Source organism: Dermochelys coriacea, chromosome 3, assembly GCF_009764565.3.
Source record: "Dermochelys coriacea isolate rDerCor1 chromosome 3, rDerCor1.pri.v4, whole genome shotgun sequence".
Taxonomy (NCBI): domain Eukaryota; kingdom Metazoa; phylum Chordata; order Testudines; family Dermochelyidae; genus Dermochelys; species Dermochelys coriacea.
Genome location: NC_050070.1, coordinates 206,076,415 through 206,096,646, shown reverse-complemented (window position 1 = coordinate 206,096,646; position 20,232 = coordinate 206,076,415). Strand labels below are relative to the sequence as shown.

General features: G+C 42.5%; 1 protein-coding gene across 1 annotated transcript in view; it reads right to left on the bottom strand.

The window, feature by feature from the left end:
- Positions 1-20,232, bottom strand: part of CFAP61 (cilia and flagella associated protein 61) — a 229,931-nt gene that overhangs the window by 61,458 nt on the left and 148,241 nt on the right. Inside the window, exon 22 of the mRNA XM_043512158.1 lies at positions 1,362-1,654. Within this exon, the coding sequence (XP_043368093.1) occupies positions 1,362-1,654 (293 nt within the window). The remainder of the gene's footprint in view (positions 1-1,361; positions 1,655-20,232) is intronic.

The window sequence follows — 20,232 nt, the reverse complement described above, 5'->3', positions numbered from 1 at the left end:
CCCCTGGCTGGGAAGGCAGCTGGTTGCAATGAGACACTTCTCTGGAATAGGCTCTGATTTCCAGTGTCTGGGCTTCTCTCACCCAGATGACTGAGTGCAGAGCAGAGCCTCGCCTCGCCAAACAGGGACGGGGCAGGGCCAGGAGGAGAGGAGATACAGTCCCTGACATCAGCTGCAACTAAAGGAGTACTCTCCCCCATCTTTGGGGTGAGAAAAGTATGGAGTTGGGAAGTGACCATGGCAGACTCATTGCAAGGGAAGAGCTGGGAAAGGCAATGATGTTGGAGGGGCAAACAGAAAGGGAGAGACAAAAGAGTAGGTGAGAGGGGTGAATGATGGAACAATAGGGGCACTTTGAGGGGACGAAGGGGGAAAGAATGAGGGAGTGTGGGGGAGATGGAGGGGAAATGAGGGAGTTGGTGGCAGAGCAGACTAATGGTTCTGTGTGGGAGGGAGGGAGAAGGATAGGTTGAAGGGAGGGAGGAAGGAAGGGAGGGATGGGGTAAGGGAAGGAAGAATGGTTTATAGGGAGGAGGAGGAGGAGGAATTGGAAAGTTGCTAAGAGGAGGGAGGAATGGCGAGATGAGAGGGAATGTTTGGGGAGAGGAAAGGATTTATAGATTCCAGGAGTAGAAAATTGGGAGGGAACTTTATTGCTGGGAGTCTCATGGGAGGGCTTCCCCTCCAACTTGGTGAGCAAACTTACTACACAAATGGGGAATGCATGCAAAGCAAAGACATGTCAAGATGGTCATGTGGGTGCCTGTAAGTGCATATCCTGAAACTTAGATTCATACAAGCACTTCTTAGTCAGACAACTAAGCCAACTGATGAGTAAGTGTTAAAGGACTGGCCCAAATAGTGCAGTGCCGATATTGTATTTTAATTGCAGTCCTGAATTTAGAGTGCTGATACATATTTCCTTCTGGTAAAGAAAATCTATTTAAAATAGTTAGAATAAAGGTAGGTTAAATTTTATGCATATCAGTATTAACATTGTGATCTTACAATTTGACTTGAATTCAGTTTCCTAATCAAATTTAGATCACTATAGGTAGGAGTACTGTAAGTATTTAAACAATAGAAGTATTTTAAGAATGATTTTGAAAAAATAATTAAAACTACCTGTCATTCAACAGTGAACAGCAATTTGTATGTCCGTTGATTTAAACACTTCTTTAATCCAAATCTGTTTGGAAATCTAATATGGTTTTATTTGGATTTTTTTAAAAAATCCCTCAGATTAATAAGTGAATGTTAAATCTTCCAGATACACTGAAACCTAGATAAACCAACCAGGATTAGCTTGGTCTGATTATCTTTGCAAGCTGGACAAAAGGAATACAAAAGCATATACTTACTGTACATTGCAGTTTAAATGGTCTTGAATTAGTCGTGAAAGAAGCACATGTTATAGGATCTGGGTGGTCACCTTCATTCCACTGTGCCAGTATACTGTCGTAATAGACACACACATCATTCTTTGACAATGCCTCTTTAACAGCTTTTTCGATTGCGTTGTTGTTAAGGCAAGTTACATTTGAGCTAAGTGGAGGCTGCACAAGGTGTATGCGAGAACCATGAATTCCAAGAGATAGGAGGGTTTGTGCTGTGGAGTAAATGTCAATGGTATTCCCATAGACAATGACATTCCCTGGGGGAAAAAGGAAAAAAATTCTAAGACACACAACAACTCTACCAGTGTAACTCAGACGATGATAATACAGAATTGCTCTCTTTGACCTTATCGCTCTGATGCGATGAAGCAAACAATGCTACATAGCAACAGTAACTAAGATAATTTAGTGAAGAATTTGTGCAAAACATCCCACAAAGTAGGCAAATACTTACTGCAGAAGTATGACATGGATTATGACCCCAGAACTTGAAACTATGTTGATTGAAAACCTCTAAAATAAACATTTTGTTCCTTACCCTTCCTTCCCCCTCTGTCCCCTTCCCACATTTTGCTTAGTTAAAGCACGTATTAGAGACACAGGATAGAAATCACAACATACGTTTTTTCTCTACAAAATATTGAAATATCACCTTAACAGGGAGACTTTTTTTTTTAAGTTTTGAAAATTACATAGAAATGGGTCTGGATTGTCCCCTCTTGCAGTCAGACAGCTGCAGTGGCACAGGAGACAGCAAACAGAGCTGTAAACAGGACTTAGGTGGGAAGGCGATGACAGACCAGAGGCAGCAGTGGGAGTGACCCAAGCAGTGGAAGACACAATGAAGATGACTGGATGTAGAAGCTGCGGCATGTACATGATCATGGAGGGGGGACCTGAAAAGAGTTTCGTCTGCATGAAGGGCCGCCTGATAGAGCCAAAGGAAGAAAAGATCTGAGGACTGGAGATGCAGGTGGAGACTCTGGTTGAGTTTAGAAGGGGGTTTGAGCAGATGATGGAGCAAAGACATGAGGAGGCTGAAGGGAAAAGCTCAGAGTTGCAGATGGAGGCAGAACCAAAGAACTCTGAGGGGATACTGCTGGGTGAGGAAAGTGGACAGTGGAAGCATGTGACTAAAAAAACCAGGCAAAGGAAAAGATGAGCTAGTGAAGGAGAAACAGAGCTCAGGACCAGGTTTGCAGAGTTGAAAAATGAAGAAGGGGCACAGCAGGTGGTCACTGAAGGTGAGAGGGCAAGGAAGAAGAGAAGAGCAGATAGTCCTATAGGAAGAGGGCAAGAGTCAATGGAGATAACACCAAATATGAGCCCCAAGAGAATATGGGATGGGTTGCAGAGGACAATAGGAATCAAGAGGACTTGCAGCCAGAGGGAACAGGGGATAGACTGCAGAATCGCACCATTACCAGGAAAAGGCAGGTCTACGTGATTGGGGACTCATTACTGAGAAGAATAGACAGGCCTGTAACAAGAGCTGATCCAGAGAACAGAAGGGTGTGCTGTCTGCCGGGTGGATAGAGGATCCTAACAGGAGCAGGAAAGAATCCACTGGTTATCCTTCATGTGGGAACAAATGATACGGCTAGAGTCTCGTTGGAACATATCAAGGGAGGCTATGCCAGACTAGTGAAGATGCTTAAGGAAATCGAGACTCGGGTGATCTTCCATGAGATTCTGCCTGTTCCTAGAGAAGGGCAACAAAGGTGTGACAAGATTATGATGCTTCACAGATGGCTCAGGCAGTGGAGTTATAAGGAGGGCTTTGGGATGTATGGTCACTGGGAAGCATTCATGGACAGAGGACTGTTCTCTCGGGATGACCTTCACCTGAGTAAGAGGGAAATAGACTTCTAGGATGGAAGATGGCACAACTGATCAAGAGAGCTTTAAATTAGGAATCTGGGGGAGATGGTTGGGAGATGTTCAGATAATCTCCATGGCGGATTTTAACATTGAGCAGGAAGAAAACAAACTAAGAAAGGATACAGCCGTGGGTAGGAGAATGGACATAAGGAGGAAGGGTAGTGTACATACCAGTCTAATAGATGATACTGGTAGTAGAATATCTGTGCCCAATTGGGTAAAGAATGTGAGCGGGCCAAACAGCAAAAATTAAGATGTTTGTATACTAATGCGAGGAGCCTAGGTAACAAAATGGAAGAACTAGAGCTACTGGTGCAGGAAATGAAACCAGATATTATAGGGATAACAGAAACATGGTGGAATAGCAGTCATGACTGGACTACAGGTATTGAAGGGTATGTGCAGAAAGAAATAGACAGAAATAAAGGCAAAGGTGGTGGAATAGCATTGTATATCAATGATGACAGACTAAAGAAATAAGAAGTGATGGAATGGATAAGACAGAGTCTGTCTGGGCAAAATTCACATTGGGGAAGAAAGCTAATAGAGCCTCTGCTGGGATAGTGCTTGGGGAGTGCTATAGACCACCGGGATCCAATGTGGATATGGATAGAGACCTCTTTAATGTTTTTAATGAAGTAAATACTAATGGGAATTGTGTGATCATGGGAGACTTTAACTTCCCAGATATAGACTGGAGGAGAAGTGCTCAGATTTTCCTGGATACAATTAGCTGATGGATTCCTTCACCAAGTAGTTCCTAAACTGACAAGAGGGGATGCCATTTTAGATTTGGTTTTGGTGAGCAGTGAGGGCCTCATAGAAGAAATGGCTGTAGGGGACAACCTTAGTTCAAGCGATCGTGAGCTAATTCAGTTCAAACTGAATGGAAGGATAAACAAAAATAGATTTGTGGCTAAGGTTTTTGATTTCAAAAGAGCTAACTTAAAAAAATTAAGGAAATTAGTTATGGAAGTGGATTGGACTGAAGAACTTGTGGATCTAAAGGCGGAGGAGGCCTAGAATTACTTCAAGTCAAAGTTGCAGAAACAATCAGAAGCCTGCATCCCAAGAAAGGGGAAAAAATTCATAGGCTGGAGTTGTAGATGAAAATGGATGAGCAAGCATCTCAGAGAGGTGATTAAGAAAAAGCAGAAAGCCTATAAGGGTGGAAAATGCGAGGGATTAGCAAGGAAAGTTACCTTATTGAGGTTAGAACATGTAGGGATAAAGTGAGAAAGGCCAAAAGCCATGTAGAGTTGGACCTTACAAAGGGAATTAAAACCAATAGTAAAAGGTTCTATAGCCATATAAATAAGAAGAAAACAAAGAAAGAAGAAGTGAACTGCTAAACATTGAGGATGGAGCAGAGGTTAAGGATAATCTAGGCATGGCAACAATATCGAAACAAATCCTTTGCCTCAGTCTTTAATGAGGCTAATGAGGAGCTTAGGGATAATGGTAGGACAGCAAACGGGAAGGAGGATATGGAAGTAGATATTACCACATCCAAGGTAGAAGCCAAACTTGAACAGCTTAATGGGACTAAATCGGGGGGCCTGGATAATCTTCATCCAAGAATATTAAAGGAACCGGAACATGAAATTGCAAGACCATTAACAAAAATTTTTAATGAATCTGTAAACTCAGGGGTTGTACCATATGACTGGAAAATTGCTAACATAGTTCCTATTTTAAGAAAGCAAAAAAAAGTGATCCGGGTAACTACAGGCCTGTTAGTTTGACATCTGTAGTAAGCAAGGTCTTGGAAAAATTTTTGAAGGAGAAAGTAGTTAAGGACATTGAGGTCAATAGTAATTGGGATAAAATACAACATGGTTTTACAGAAGGTAGATCATGTCAAACCAACCTGATCTCCTTCTTTGAGAAGGTAACAGATATTTTAGACAAAGGAAATGCAATGGATCGAATTTACCTCAATTTCAGTAGGCATTTGATACGGTTCCACATGGGGAAATATTAGCTAAATTGGAAAAGATGGGGATCAATATGAAAATTGAAAGGTGGATAAGGAACTGGTTAAAGGGGAGACTACAACGGGTCACACTGAAAGGTGAACTGTCAGGCTGGAAGGAGGTTACTAGTAGAGTTCCTCAGGGATCGGTTTTGGGACCAATCTTATTTAATCTTTTTATTACTGACCTTGGCACAAAAAGCAGGAATATGCTAATAAAGTTTGCGGATGACACAAAGCTGGGAGGTATTGCCAATACAGAGAAGGACCGGGATCTCATACAGGAAGATCTAAATGACTTTGTAAACTGGAGTAATAGTAATAGGATGAAATTTAATAATGAAAAGTGCAAGGTCATACATTTAGGGATTAATAACTAGAATTTTAGTTATAAACTGGGGACGCATCACTTGGAAGTAACAGAGGAGGAGAAGGACCTCAGAGTATTGGTTGATCACAGGATGACTATGAGCTGCCAATGTGATATGGCTGTGAAAAAAGCTAATGCGGTCCTGAGATGCATCAGGCGAGGTATTTCCAGTAGAGAAAAGGAGGTGTTAGTACCATTATACAAGGCACTGGTGAGACCTCATCTGGAATATTGTGTACAGTTCTGGTCTCCCATGTTTAGGAAAGATGAATTCAAATTGGAACAGGTACAGAGAAGGGCTACCAGGATGATCCAAGGAATGGAAAACCTGTCTTATGAAAGGTTTCAGAGTAGCAGTTGTGTTAGTCTGTATTCGCAAAAAGAAAAGGAGTACTTGTGGCACCTTCAAGACGAACAAATTTATTTGAGCATAAGCTTTCGTGAGCTACAGCTCACTTCATCAGATGTATTTCCACCAAATGCATCCGATGAAGTGAGCTGTAGCTCACGAAAGCTTATGCTCAATAAATTTGTTAGTCTCTAAGGTGCCACAAGTACTCCTTTTCTTTTTGTCTTATGAAAGAAGACTCAAGGAGCTTGGCTTGTTTAGCCTAATCAAAAGAAGGCTGAGGGGAGATAGGATTGCTCTCTATAAATATATCAGAGGGATAAATACCACGGAGGGAGAAGAATTATTTAAGCTCAGTACCAATGTGGACACAAGAACAAACGGATATAAACTGACCATCAGGAAGTTTAGATTTGAAATTAGACAACGATTTCTAACCATCAGAGGAGTGAAGTTCTGGAACAGCCTTCCAAGGGAAGCAGTGGGGGCAAAAGACATCTCTGGCTTCAAGTCTAAGCTTGATAAGTTTATAGAAGGGATGATATGATGGGATAGCCTAATTTTGGTCATTAATTGATCTTCAACTATTAGTGGTAGATATGCTCAATGGCTTGTGATGATATGTTTGATGGGGTGGGATCTGAGTTACTACAGAAAATTCTTTCCTGGGTATCTGGCTGGTGAGCCTTGACCACATGCTCAGGGTTTAGCTAATTGCCATATTTGGGGTCGGGAAGGAATTTTCCTCCAGGGCAGATTGGCAGAGGCCCTGGGGGGTTTCGCCTTCCTCTGCAACGTGGGGTACTTGCTGGAGGATTCTCTGCAACTTTAGGACTTCAATAACTCAAACATAGGTTAGAGGTTTCCTACAGGAGTGGGTGGGTGAGATTCTGTGGCCTGCGTTGTGCAGGAGGTCAGACTAGAGGATCATAATGGTCCCTTCTGACCTTAAAGTCTAGGATTCTATGATTCTAAGAGCTCCAGGAGTGGACTTCAGGGGAAAAATCATCATGAGGAATCCTTCACAGAAATTTCCTCTCATTGTTCCATCAGTGGGAGAAGGGTGGAGGCCTCTTCCCTTGTGGGAAAGGATATATGGCCCACCTCCAAATCTGGCAGATCTCTGGTGAGCTGCAAGAGGTCTGGGCAATCATAGGGAGGTCCTATGCCTCTGTACCAGCTCTGGCTCCTGGTGCCTATCCCTTTGCCAGCTCTCTGACAGCACAGCTCCATTTGAGCCATGCTAACAGAGAGAACCAATGGGTTGCAGAGGACCTCAAAAGCTCCAGAACAGCAATATGAAGAGAAGGTACTATAGCTTGAGGATGTAATTTTTCAGGTACGGGCCATAGAACTGGAATGAGTAGGATGTGCACACTGCAGTCTTCCACAGCATGTCCAGTCTCCATCTCTTCCCTCAGAAGGAGGATTCTGGACACCACAGTGGGGGTTCTGCCTGATATGGGAAGAGGGGGAATGGTGTGGCAGAGGAGTCTTAAGTCCTCCCTGCACACACAGAACTGGCCCATGGTTTGTTGTTCAACAAAAATCTCTTGGGAAAACATGTGCTTCAAAGGAAATCAGAGGGTTGAAACAGTGCAGCCACTCCAACAAGGCAGTGGTTTTCAACCTTTTTCATTCTCAGCCCCCTAAAAAATTTCAAATGGAGGTGCGGACCCCTTTGGAAATCTTAGACATAGTTTGCAGGCCCCCCAGAAGTCTGCGGACCACAGGTTAAAAACCACTGTTATATGGTAATGAAAACTTTTTTTGGACCACTTACACATAGTCTGCAGACCTCCAGAGGTCCGTAGATCACAGGTTGAAAACCACTGCAATAAGGGATGATATTTGAAATACGCAGAGAGGATGGCATTGGCTATATTGGGGTTGCATAGCTGTGAGAATAGAGTTTGGCCACATAACTTTATTTTCTATACACAGTTGGCTTGATCTTACTTTCTGGTAGGATTTATTTTTCTGCATTTCAGTGCATTGGCCAGTGCTCTGGTTTTGCATTGAGCACTGTGCTCATGTGAGGAGGTGAGTGAATGACTGGAACAAACAAACTCTCTCCTTTTCAGTTAACTGGTACATTCATCTTGACAATGACATTTAGGTGTCACTGCAAGCAAGAGAATCCCTACAACCTAAATCTTATTATTCCATAAACTAAACTGTTTTTACTGGAAGCATGTAATGCTGACACTTGCACAGTGCTGTACTGGAGGCTATGAAGGTGTTATTATACAAAGCCCTAGCTCCGAAAAATGCTAACATCAAAAGGGCTAACGGATAATGGATTTTAATGTTATCTTACATTGTTTACATTAGTTTCTTGTAGATGCCAAATAAACATATTTCTTCATAGTTTTATGAGAATGCAAAAGTATTTCACCATCAATATAGATTCTCATGAGTGGTGGGAAACATTTTTTGCTGATCACATGAATGACGACTGGAAAGGAACAAGTTTATGTGCAATTCTGGAATTATGACAACAAGTGGCAATAGACTGTTATCTTTCTAAGTTTAACATAGAACCTTCATTTGCCCACTACAGATAATGGGAAATTTTATTGTAAAATACTCTTGTTGAGCCATGATAACACTTTTATTTTCTCATCTTTTTTGCCGTAACACCTATTTGTGGACCTGACACAGCAATATTGTGCTGGTATACAAAACCCAGAATGGGAAATTAAGAAGTGAGACTGAACCATCTTTTTCACTGTCCAAGCTAAGTGCCATGGAAAAAGAAAATAAAGAACAATGAAGAAGTGTGAGTTTTGATATTTTCATTTCTAATAAATCTGAAGCATTATTAGTAATGCAGGTAAAGAACGTGGGTTTGTTGACACTGACAGTGTCTCAGATTTCATTTAGAAATTTTTTAATTTGTGGAGTGGTGAAAAAAGCTAGAGGATGCAGTGACTATAAAATAAGAGTGAGCAATGCTCACTGATGACCAATCCAGCAAAATATTCATTCTCACTATAAGGCATGCAAGTCTGAGAAACCCACAGATCCTAGGAATTTGGTAGGCCAACATTTTCAGTGGAAAGGTCAGCTGCTGTAATATATGTTGGCATTTCTATATATGTAAGATCAGAATTAAGCACTGAGTTACTCAAGAAAAATTAAACATCTGTTTTATATAGTAACATTAAATGCAATACATTTGATTAAGGAAAATATTGTTCCTTTACTGACCTCTGTTAAATCAACAATTTATGGTTTCTACTTATTACAATATTAGTGAATTTAGATTACAGTGCTTGTATTGTAGGAACTACAGATATTCATTATAGACTAAAATTATGTCCATCAGACAGACAGTAATTCCTCAAGATGTTTTTATTATTTAACTGCATGAAAATGCATCTGTGAGTAAACATCATAATATTCAGCGGAAAAACAGGAATCATAAAAATAAAGACCATCACAGTACTTTATCGTTTAGTATTACATGACCATGTTCCAAGACAGAGCATTCTGATCATTTCCTATAAGTGGAAACACAAGATTTCTATGACCCCAGCATGACCTAAATCCTTTCAGCTTGGAAAAATAAAGACCCAACCACATTAGACAGAGCAACAGAAGCTCTGCTCGGTAATCGTGCACTGGAATTTTAATGCTACAGCATTTCTATAAACATGCTTTTAATAAGGCAGTAAACTGTCTTTACCTAAAGAGGAAAATAATTGATCCATTTTGGGTCATTAGAGAAGTTTTGTTCTTTACTTTACAACCATCCCACTTTTTTATTTTCATGGAAAATGGAGAGGTAATAGCAGATGAATTTCAATTAGTTTCAATTACAGTTATAATAGGCTACAGTGCATTAGGTTGCTGGATTTTATCACAGAAAGAACGTTTACTTACTGTACAGTAACTGTGGTTCTTCAAGATGTTCTGCACATGTGTATCCTACTTATGTAGATGTGGTAGACCTGATATATCCAGACTTCGGTAAAACTTTTGATACTGTCTTGCATGACCTTCTCATAAACAAACTAGGGAAACGTAACCTAGATGGAGCTACTATAGGGTGGGTGAATACTGGTTGGAAAACCATTCCTAGAGAGTAGTCATCAGTGGTTCACAGTGATGCTGAAAGGGCATAATGAGTGGGGTCCCGTAGGGATCAGTTCTGTGTCCAGTTCTGTTCAATATCTTCATCAATGATTTAGATAATGGCATAGAAAGTACACTTATGAAGTTTGCAGATGATACCAAGCTGGGAGGGGTTGCAAGTGCTTTGGAGGATAGGATTATAATTCAAAATGATCTGGACAAACTGGAGAAATAGTCTGAAGTGTGTGTGTGTAGTCCGTCAGTTCAACAATGACATTTTCATGCTCTCTCTTTTTGTGGATTCTGGAGTGACTCTGAAGTCCAAAGCGTAACACTCATGCTTGTGAACAGATTGGGCAGACAAAGTCATTGGTGAGCATCTTGGTAGCTATAGCAGTAGTATGACACTTTTCCCTTGCAGCTAACCACTGATTATTTCTGTCCTCTTCAAAGGCTTGGAAAGCTCTGAGTGTTATGTTGCAGCCTTCTAAAGATCATCCAGTTTTATTGTACCAAAGTGTGTGCTACTCTTGATGCTGTCCTTGTAGCACTTTCTGAGGAGGCCTTGATTCTGATGTCCTTGTGCCAATTCTCCAAAGAAAATTTTTCTGGGGAGTCAATATTCAGGCATCCTAATGATGTGTCCAACCCAGCGTAGTTGGGCTTTTATCAGCATGGCCTCGATGCTTATGGCATTTGACTTTTGGAGAACCTACAGGTTGGTAATTTTGTCCTGCCAGTGGATCCCCATAATGGTGTGCAGACACTGCATATTGAAGGCCTCTAGCTGTTTCATATGCCATTTGTATGGTATCTAGGTCTCACAGTCATAGAGGAGATATATGAGCACAAAATCATTATAAAATTTTAACTTTTGTTGAGAGGGTTATGTTATGGGATTTCAGGACTTTGCTACATAATTTTCCTAATAGCTGAGAAGTTTCTGGTTTCAGAGTGATAGCCATGTTAGTCTGTATCAGCAAAAACAATGAGGAGTCCTTATGACAATTTAGAGACTAACAAATTTATTTGGGCATAAGCTTTCATGGGCTAAAACCCACTTCATCAGATGCATGGAGTGGAAAATACAGTAGCAGGTATATATACACAGCATATGAAAAGATGGGAGTTGCCTTACCAAGTGGGAGGTCAGTGCTAACAAGCCGATTCAATTAAGGTGACAGTAGGCTATTCTCAACAGTTGACAAGAAGGCAGGAAAAATCACTTTTGTAGTGCTAATAAGTTCAGTGTAACCAAAGTGGCCCATTTCAAACAGTTGACAAGAAGGTGTGAGTAACAGCAGGGAAAAAATTAGTTTTTGTAGTGACCCATCCACTCCCAGTCTTTATTCAGGCCTAATTTGATGGCATCCAGTTTGCAAATTAATTCAAGTTTTGCAGTTTCTCGCTGGAGTCTGTTTCTGAAGTTTTTTTGTTGAAGAATTGCCACTTTTAAGTCTGTTATTGAGTGTCCAGGGAGACTGAAGTGTTCTCCTACTGGTTTTTGCATGTTGTAGCTCTTGATGTCAGATGTATATCCATTTATTCTTTTGCGTAGAGATTGTCCATTTTGGTCAACGTACATGGCAGGGGGCACTACTGGCACATGATGGCATATATCACATTGGTAGATGTGCAGGTGAACAAACCCCTGATGGTGTGGCTGATGTGGTTAGGTCCCATGATGGTGTCCTTGAATAGATATGTGGACAGAGTTGGCACCGGGGATTGTTGCAGGGTTTGGTTCTTGGGTTAGTGTTTGTGTTGTGTGGTGTGTAGTTGTTGATGAGTATTTGCTTCAGGTTGGGGGGCTGTCTGTTAGCAAGGAAATAGTACTTTTTCAAACAGCACTATATTAAAGCACACCAGTAGGGTCTACATGGACCAGAAAGACTTCTTCGCTCCTGGCTCGTAGCTTCCAGCGCTCCAGTCACTAGAGACATGATATTGAGCTCAGGACCAATAAAGAAATAGAAAGAGACTGCAAAAATCCATCAGAGCAGTCAGGGATTCCTGCTGTCTAAGAACTGAGAAATTTAGACTCCAAGCTGGCTTCTCAACGCCAAGTTTGTCCCCACTGCCAGGTAAAAGGAGGGGCTCCTCACAGGAGCCACTGCTGCCAGCACAGGAAAAAGTGGGACTGGAACTCTCAGTGCTGCACCATAATAAAAAGTCAGCACTCAGATGTTCATCAATAATGAAGGCTCAAGGACATAGGCGTGCAAAGATACATTTATTACACCGCACCATGGCACCAGGTTTATTGGCACTGTCCCCCATTGTATCAGAGTGCTCAGCATGATCTATTCTTCTTTGTCAGCATCCTCATTATTCATTAAATCCAGCTTGGCACCAGTGGTCCCAGCCTCTGAAGATTCTTCAACAGAAAGGAAGACAGCACTAGCACCTTCAGCACAGATGTCTCTTCCAAACAATTTCTCAGCAGGGAGAGAAACATTAGCTTTCGTCTAGTCTTCTTGAACTTCCTCAGTGTTCCAAGACTTATTGAAAATCAACATTAACGGTACAGTGAGTTCCACAGCCAACTTTCTGAAAAATCTTGGGTGCAAGTTACATGGATCTGCTGATTTAAAAATGTCTGACTTTAGCAGGTGCTGTTTAGAATCCTTCTGAGATACTAGTGGAATGCAAAGAGTGTTGTTATCATTGTCATACGGTATGACTACATTATCTGTTTTGTCCCAAATATAAAACAGAAATATTTATTGAATACTTCTGACTTTTCTGCATTATTACTGATAATTCTACCATTTCCATCTCATAATGGATGATTTAAAAACCTTTCAAGAATTATTGAAATGCATGATGAAAATACTGGAAGTTCCATTGGAGACGGTTCAGAAAAAGCTTATAAGCTGTTTGATATTTTACAACCAACTTCTCAAAGCAGTGTTGCACTACTTATTAGTGAAGGGATATTGGATCTGATGAAAGGTTTTTGACTAACCCACCTTGATTTCAACTACCCCACCTTGATTTTAGCTACTTCAAAGCCTGTTGATCATAGATATCAAGTACCATCAGAAAGTTTCAATTTTTTTATACTCATCCAGCTCTATCTTAACTGGTTGTTGCTGCTGCCAATGAGAAGTTAAAATATTCAGGGAAATCAGCTTCCAAGGAGAAAGAACCAAAAGACAATCTCTTTGGGAAGAAAATCTACTCATCGGCCTGTTTACAGGTCAGGACAGCTAGCTATCAGGCCATGCTATGTAAATATGATTATATCCTACGGGATAGACTGTCGGACTTCAAGGACAGATTACCTTCAAAATTTAGAGATAAGTTGAAATTGATCTGTGAAGAAGGCCAACTGATTTCTAAAACTTCACTGCTGTAACCCTTTTGCCCATCAGAGTTGGCAGCAACAAGGGCTGGGTTCAGTATCTAGGGGTTCCATTCCAATAACACAATGCAAAACTGGCTCTAGCCCCCACCCAGTGACCTGGGACAAATATATAACACCCCCGCTGGACGCCTCTAAGAGGCAATACTTCCCTTCTCGCAAGCACAGAGTCTGCAGTGTAGTAAAAGCCTTTTAATAACAGAGAGAAACAATGTGGCATTATGTTGGGGAAACACCACCAACAGGATTCATAACACAACCCATGAGCAAAAACCCACACCAAGCAAATCAGGGCGTGTCCTTTCCCTTTGGTTCAAGAGTCCAGCAACCCAAAGTCACCCAAAGTCCCAAAAGTCCAACAACCCAAAAGTCTCTGCCCCTGTTCAGTGCAGTGTCAGAGTTTGAAAGTTTATCTGCAGTTCAACCTGGGTGGAGATGGGGGCACCTTACGTGGTTCAAAGCCGATTGCCCCGCCTCTCCATGGGGCTCCGCTCCGCCAGCCATCCCATGAATCACTCTGCTCTGCCAGCTGCCCCCATGAGCCACTCCAGTTGCCCTACGAACTGCTCCGCAATATATCTTCAGGCCCCCCCACTACTTAACACAAAACTCCGTGATTTCAGCTTGTAGTAGGGGAGCCTCAGTGCTGGTGCACCATTGGCCCAAAGTGAATTCAGCTCAACAGCCTGTAACTAGACTCCTAATGGAATCAAAATTAGCTCTGATATTCCACAGTGGAGAGAGGAGGCAGTGCAATTAGCATGAAAGGCCCTCACCAGGGGGCCCATACCACCAGGTATTAATACCTATCCCCAGCCTCTCTCAATTCACTGAGTTTTGGAACCCATGTCCCTTGCTTAGCGAGTGCTACTTAGTTGATGGCGAGTCCCTCCATCATAACAAAAGGCCAAGTACAGTTCCACTGTCCTTGATTCATATAATCAGGATAACAACAATTTATTCTTCTTGCCCCAATAACAGAGAAACTGGGGATCCAACAGCAGCCAAAGTGACCATCAGCGGCACAGGGGTGTCAGAAATGGGCCTAAATAATTCCACCATGGGGTTTAGGGTGGAAGAGGGGGAACTCTCTTTTGGTTCATCTGATCGAGACTGAAATCTTGTCTCCATTGCAGGATACACCATGGTTGTATCTTCCTCCTCAGACTCACTCACAGATGTGCTGCATAGGGGTAGGTTAGCTGCGGGGGCTGGCTGTCAATGTTGGATGGTGGCTTTGGTCTAGCACCTTTATCCTGGCTGGTTGCAGCCCATCTCATAAGGAGTGCCTACCAATTCCCCCATAGGAAGCAAAAGGTTTCCATGCACTGTCTTTATTTGCCCTGGACCCTCTTCAGGTTTGATCTTGTAGACCGGCAGCTCTCCCAGCTTTTCCATCACCAAGTAAAGTATTGCCTTCCATCTGTCAGCTATCTTGTGTTTGCCAGCAATACCCAAATTTTGCAGCAGAACTCTGTCCCCCTGCTGGAGCTCCTGCAAACGTACCCTAGCATCATATTGATGTTTGTTACGGTCTGCATTCTTCCGAGCTGCAGATGAAGCTAAGTGATAAGCATCCCGCAGCTTTTCCCTTTGTCGGGATACATATTGCTGATGAGTTTCATAGCTATCTCCATCCTCTGATACACCAAAGCACAAGCCTATGGGTAATCTTGGTTCTCACCCAAACATCAAGAGATATGATTCTTTGTGGCGTTGTAGGCATGCACCAGAAATGCGACATGTTGGCTCCAGGTTGCCTTCTGCTCTGGTCGCAAAGTCCCCAACATATCTAATAGGGTTCAGTTGAACCTCTCTGGCTCAGGATCACCTTGAGGGTGATGAGGCATTGTCCTAGACTTTTTAATTCCCGCTATCCTCAGCACCTCCTTCAGAAGGTGACTCTCAAAGTCCTGCCCTGATCCGAGTGTATCTGGGTTGGGAATCCATAGACTGAGAAATATTTGTCCCACAATACTCGAGCAACGGTGGTGGCCCTCTGATCACGTGTGGGATATGCCTGTGCATACCATGTAAAATGGTCAGTCACTACTAGAATGTTCCCAACATTCCTCTTGTCTACCTCTACAGACAAGAAATCAATGCATACCAGTTCCAAAGGTTTGGTGCTGGTGATGTTCTTGAGATATGCAGCCCTCATGGGCAGAGTTTTCCTTTGAACACATTGAGTGCAAGTCTCACATTTCTTGCGAACATCTTCAGCCATCTGGGGCCAATAGAACCTACTACAAATAAGTTCCGGGATCCTCTCCATCCCTAAATGTCCAAAGTCATCATGCAGGGCCCTCATGGCCAGGGCTCTGTACTCTTTTGGCAGCACTAGTTGTGCTCATTGCTTTTGTAAAGGGTCGGAGGTCATTCAGTGTCGCACTCCCTGAATCAGTTTTAGTTTGGTCCATTCTCTCAATAGTAGTTTACCCTCCGGGTTAGGTGGGACAACCGCAGCTGGGCTTCGCCCCTCCTTTTTGGCAAGTGGTATATCACGAATGTCAATATCTTGCAGCTGAGCTTCTTGCCAGTCAGCTGCATTGAGCATGGGCAAGGGAGATTGGTCCAGTGCAATATAGTTCACTGAAGCAAAATGCATGTATTCAGGGAGCAGGCCCAAAGCTTCTGCAACACATCCATGAAGGCTCTCACAGGCCTCTGGCTCTCGGCAACTCACACTGCAAATAGCTTTCACTCCATCCATGTGTATCACAGCAACTTCTGGAGCCTGCGGACGCCTGGACAATGCATCTGCATCTACATCGCTTCTCCCTGATCGGTATTGAATGCTGAACTCATAGCTAGCCAAGTCAGCCACCCATCTCAGCCCTGTAGCATCCAGCTTAGCATTTGTTAACACATAAGTCAGTGGATTGTTGTCTGTCCACATCTGGAACTGAGCACCATACAAGTAGTCTCGAAATTTCTCAGTGATGGCCCATTTCAAGGCCAAGAATTCCAGCTTGTGGGTGGGATAGAGAGTTTCACTATCAGACAATCCTCTCTCTTTGATCCCAAATACACCAGATTGGTTGACCTTCAGGACACATTGCAAAAGCCATCTATTTTCTCAAGTGTTTTCTTAGGAGTACTGGAGGATGATGGGCTTGAAGGTAAGATGAGGGATTGATTTCGTCTGCTGTCCTGCTTACAAGGATTAATTTGTATTATGGGGTAGGGATGAGTTTCTCTATTTGTTGTGGTGTGTTTAATAAAGTAATTGTGATTTTTTAGCTGATGAGGAGGAGCAAAGAGTACCATGAGTAAATGTTCTTTATAATTGCTAAATGAAATATATTTTTTGTTATTATATTTTTACTAGAATCTCTTTTAAGATCCAGCAATAAATTATGGGAGTAGATTCAGACCCAGTTAAAGCTAACAATTACTAATTCATAGGGCTAATCAGTTGAGAGACACAACACACTACCTATTTGATATGGTCCTGTTACTATATATATATATATATATTTAGCCTCACAACACCCCTTTGAAATAGCAAGTATTATCCCCATTTTACACATGGGGAACTGAGCCACAGAGAGACTAAGTGAATTGCACACTTATGTAGCACAGCCAGGAACTGAACCTGGGATGCACAAGTTGCTGGCTAGAACCCTAGACTATGGACTATCTTTCCTTTCCTACAACACTGAATAGTACTACACCAAACATCCACAACTAATAGTTACTAATGGAGGAAGTTTGATAAAGAGGTGTGTGAAGGAGGCTGCGTTGAGGGGGAAAAAGTTAAGGCTGTGATACATGGTCTGTGATATGAAGTTGTGTTACTAGTAAGGTGTGTGATTGTGAGAAAAGGAGAGTAGTTACTAGATGGCTGAACTTTTTATTTCCTTGCTTTTGTGGGTTTGTGTCAGGTATGTTGTGTGTGCTGGAATCCTAACTGCATAAGAACAAAGCTCTTTGTATATTAGCTACAATTATACTTGTGATTAAATTCTTGTCATAAATATAAAGGGAAGGCTAACCACCTTTAAATCCCTCCTGGCCAGAGGAAAAACCCTTTCACCTGTAAAGGGTTAAGAAGCTAAGATAACCTCGCTGGCACCTGACCAGAATGACCTATGAGGAGACAAGATACTTTCAAAGCTGGGGGTGGGGGGAGACGGGACAAAGGGTCTCTCTGTCTGTGTGATGCTTTTGCTGGGACCAGAGCAGGAATGCAGGTCAGCACTCCTGTAAAGCAGCATCACTTGCCCCATAACTTCAGCCGTGAGGAACACAATGCCATCCACAGACTCAGAAACAACTCTGACATCATAATCAAAAAGGCTGACAAAGGAGGTGCAGTCGTCATCATGAATAGGTCAGAATATGAACAAGAGGCTACTAGGCAGCTCTCCAACACCACTTTCTACAAGCCATTACCCTCTGATCCCACTGAGGGTTACCAAAAGAAACTACAGCATTTGCTCAAGAAACTCCCTGAAAAAGCACAAGAACAAATCCACACTGACACACCCCTGGAACCCCGACCTGGGGTATTCTATCTGCTACCCAAGATCCATAAACCTGGAAATCCTGAACGCCCCATCATCTCAGGCATTGGCACCCTGACAGCAGGATTGTTTGGCTATGTAGACTCCCTCCTCAGGCCCTACGCTACCAGCACTCCCAGCTATCTTCGAGACACCACTGACTTCCTGAGGAAACTACAATCCATCGGTGATCTTCCTAAAAACACCATCCTGGCCACTATGGATGTAGAAGCCCTCTACACCAACATTCCACACAAAGATGGGCTACAAGCCGTCAGGAACAGTATCCCTGATAATGTCATGGCAAACCTGGTGGCTGAACTTTGTGACTTTGTCCTCACCCATAACTATTTCACATTTGGGGACAATGTAAACCTTCAAATCAGCGGCACTGCGATGGCTACCCACATGGCCCCACAGTATGCCAACATTTTTATGGCTGACTTAGAACAACGCTTCCTCAGCTCTCGTCCCATAATGCCCCTACTCTACTTGCGCTACATTGATGACATCTTCATCATCTGGACCCATGGAAAAGAAGCCCTTGAGGAATTCCACCATGATTTCAACAATTTCCATCCCACCATCAACCTCAGCCTGGACCAGTCCACACAAGAGATCCACTTCCTGGACACTACGGTGCTAATAAGCAATGGTCACATAAACACCACCCTATACCGGAAACCTCCTGACCACTATTCCTACCTACATGCCTCCAGATTTCATCCAGACCACACCACACGATCCATCGTCTACAGCCAAGCTCTATGATACAACCATATTTGCTCCAACCCCTCAGACAGAGACAAACACCTACAAGATCTCTATCAAGCATTCTTACAACTACAATACTCACCTCTTGAAGTGAAGAAACAGATTGACAGAGCCAGAAGAGTACCCAGAAGTCACCTACTACAGGACAGGCCCAACAAAGAAAATAACAGAACGCCACTAGCCATCACCTTCAGCCCCCAACTAAAACCTCTCCAACGCATCATCAAGGATCTAGAACCTATCCTGAAGGACGACCCATCACTCTCACAGATCTTGGGAGACAGGCCATTCCTTGCTTACAGACAGCCCCCCAACCTGGAGCAAATACTCACCAGCAACCACACACCACACAACAGAACCACTAACCCAGGAACCTATCCTTGCAACAAAGCCCGTTGCCAACTCTGTCCACATATCTATTCAGGGGACACCATCATAGGGCCTAATCACATCAGCCACACTATCAGAGGCTCGTTCACCTGCACATCTTCCAATGTGATATATGCCATCATGTGCCAGCAATGCTCCTCTGCCATGTACATTGGTCAAACTGGACAGTCTCTACGTAAAAGAATAAATGGACACAAATCAGACGTCAAGAATTATAACATTCAAAAACCAGTCGGAGAACACTTCAATCTCTCTGGTCACTCGATTGCAGACCTGAGAGTGGCTATCCTTCAACAAAAAAACTTCAAAAACAGACTCCAACGAGAGACTGCTGAATTGGAATTAATTTGCAAACTGGATACAATTAACTGAGGCTTGAATAGAGACTGGGAGTGGATGGGTCATTACACAAAGTAAAACTATTTCCCCATGTTTATTCCCCCCCCACACTGTTCCTCAGACATTCTTGTCAACTGCTGGAAATGGCCCACCTTGATTATCACTACAAAAGATTCCCTCCCCCACCCCTCCGCTCTCCTGCTGGTAATAGCTCATCTTAAATGATCACTTTCGTTACAGTGTGTATGGTAACACCCATTGTTTCATGTTCTCTATGTATATAAATCTCCCCACTGTATTTTCCACTGAATGCACCCGATGAAGTGAGCTGTAGCTCACGAAAGCTTATGCTCAAATAAATTTGTTAGTCTCTAAGGTGCCACAAGTCCTCCTTTTCTTTTTGCGAATACAGACTAACACGGCTGCTACTCTGAAACCTGTAAAGAGTTAGTAAGCAATCTAGTTAGATATGTGTTAGATTCTGTTTTGTTTAAATGGCTGATAAAATAAGTTATGCTGAATGGGATATATATTCCTATTTTTGTGTCTTTTTGTAACTTAAGGTTTTGCCGAGAGGGATTCTCTGTGTTTTGAATCTGAATACCCTGTAGGGTATTTACCATCCTGATTTTACAGAGATGATTCTTTTACTTTTTCTTTAATTAAAATTCTCTTTTAAGAACCTGATTGCTTTTTCATTGTTCTTAAGATGCAAATTGGTGAGGATTTTTATCAAGCCTTCCCCAGGAAAGGGGGTGTAGTGCTTGGCGGGATATTTTGGGTGGGGAGACGTTTCCAAGTG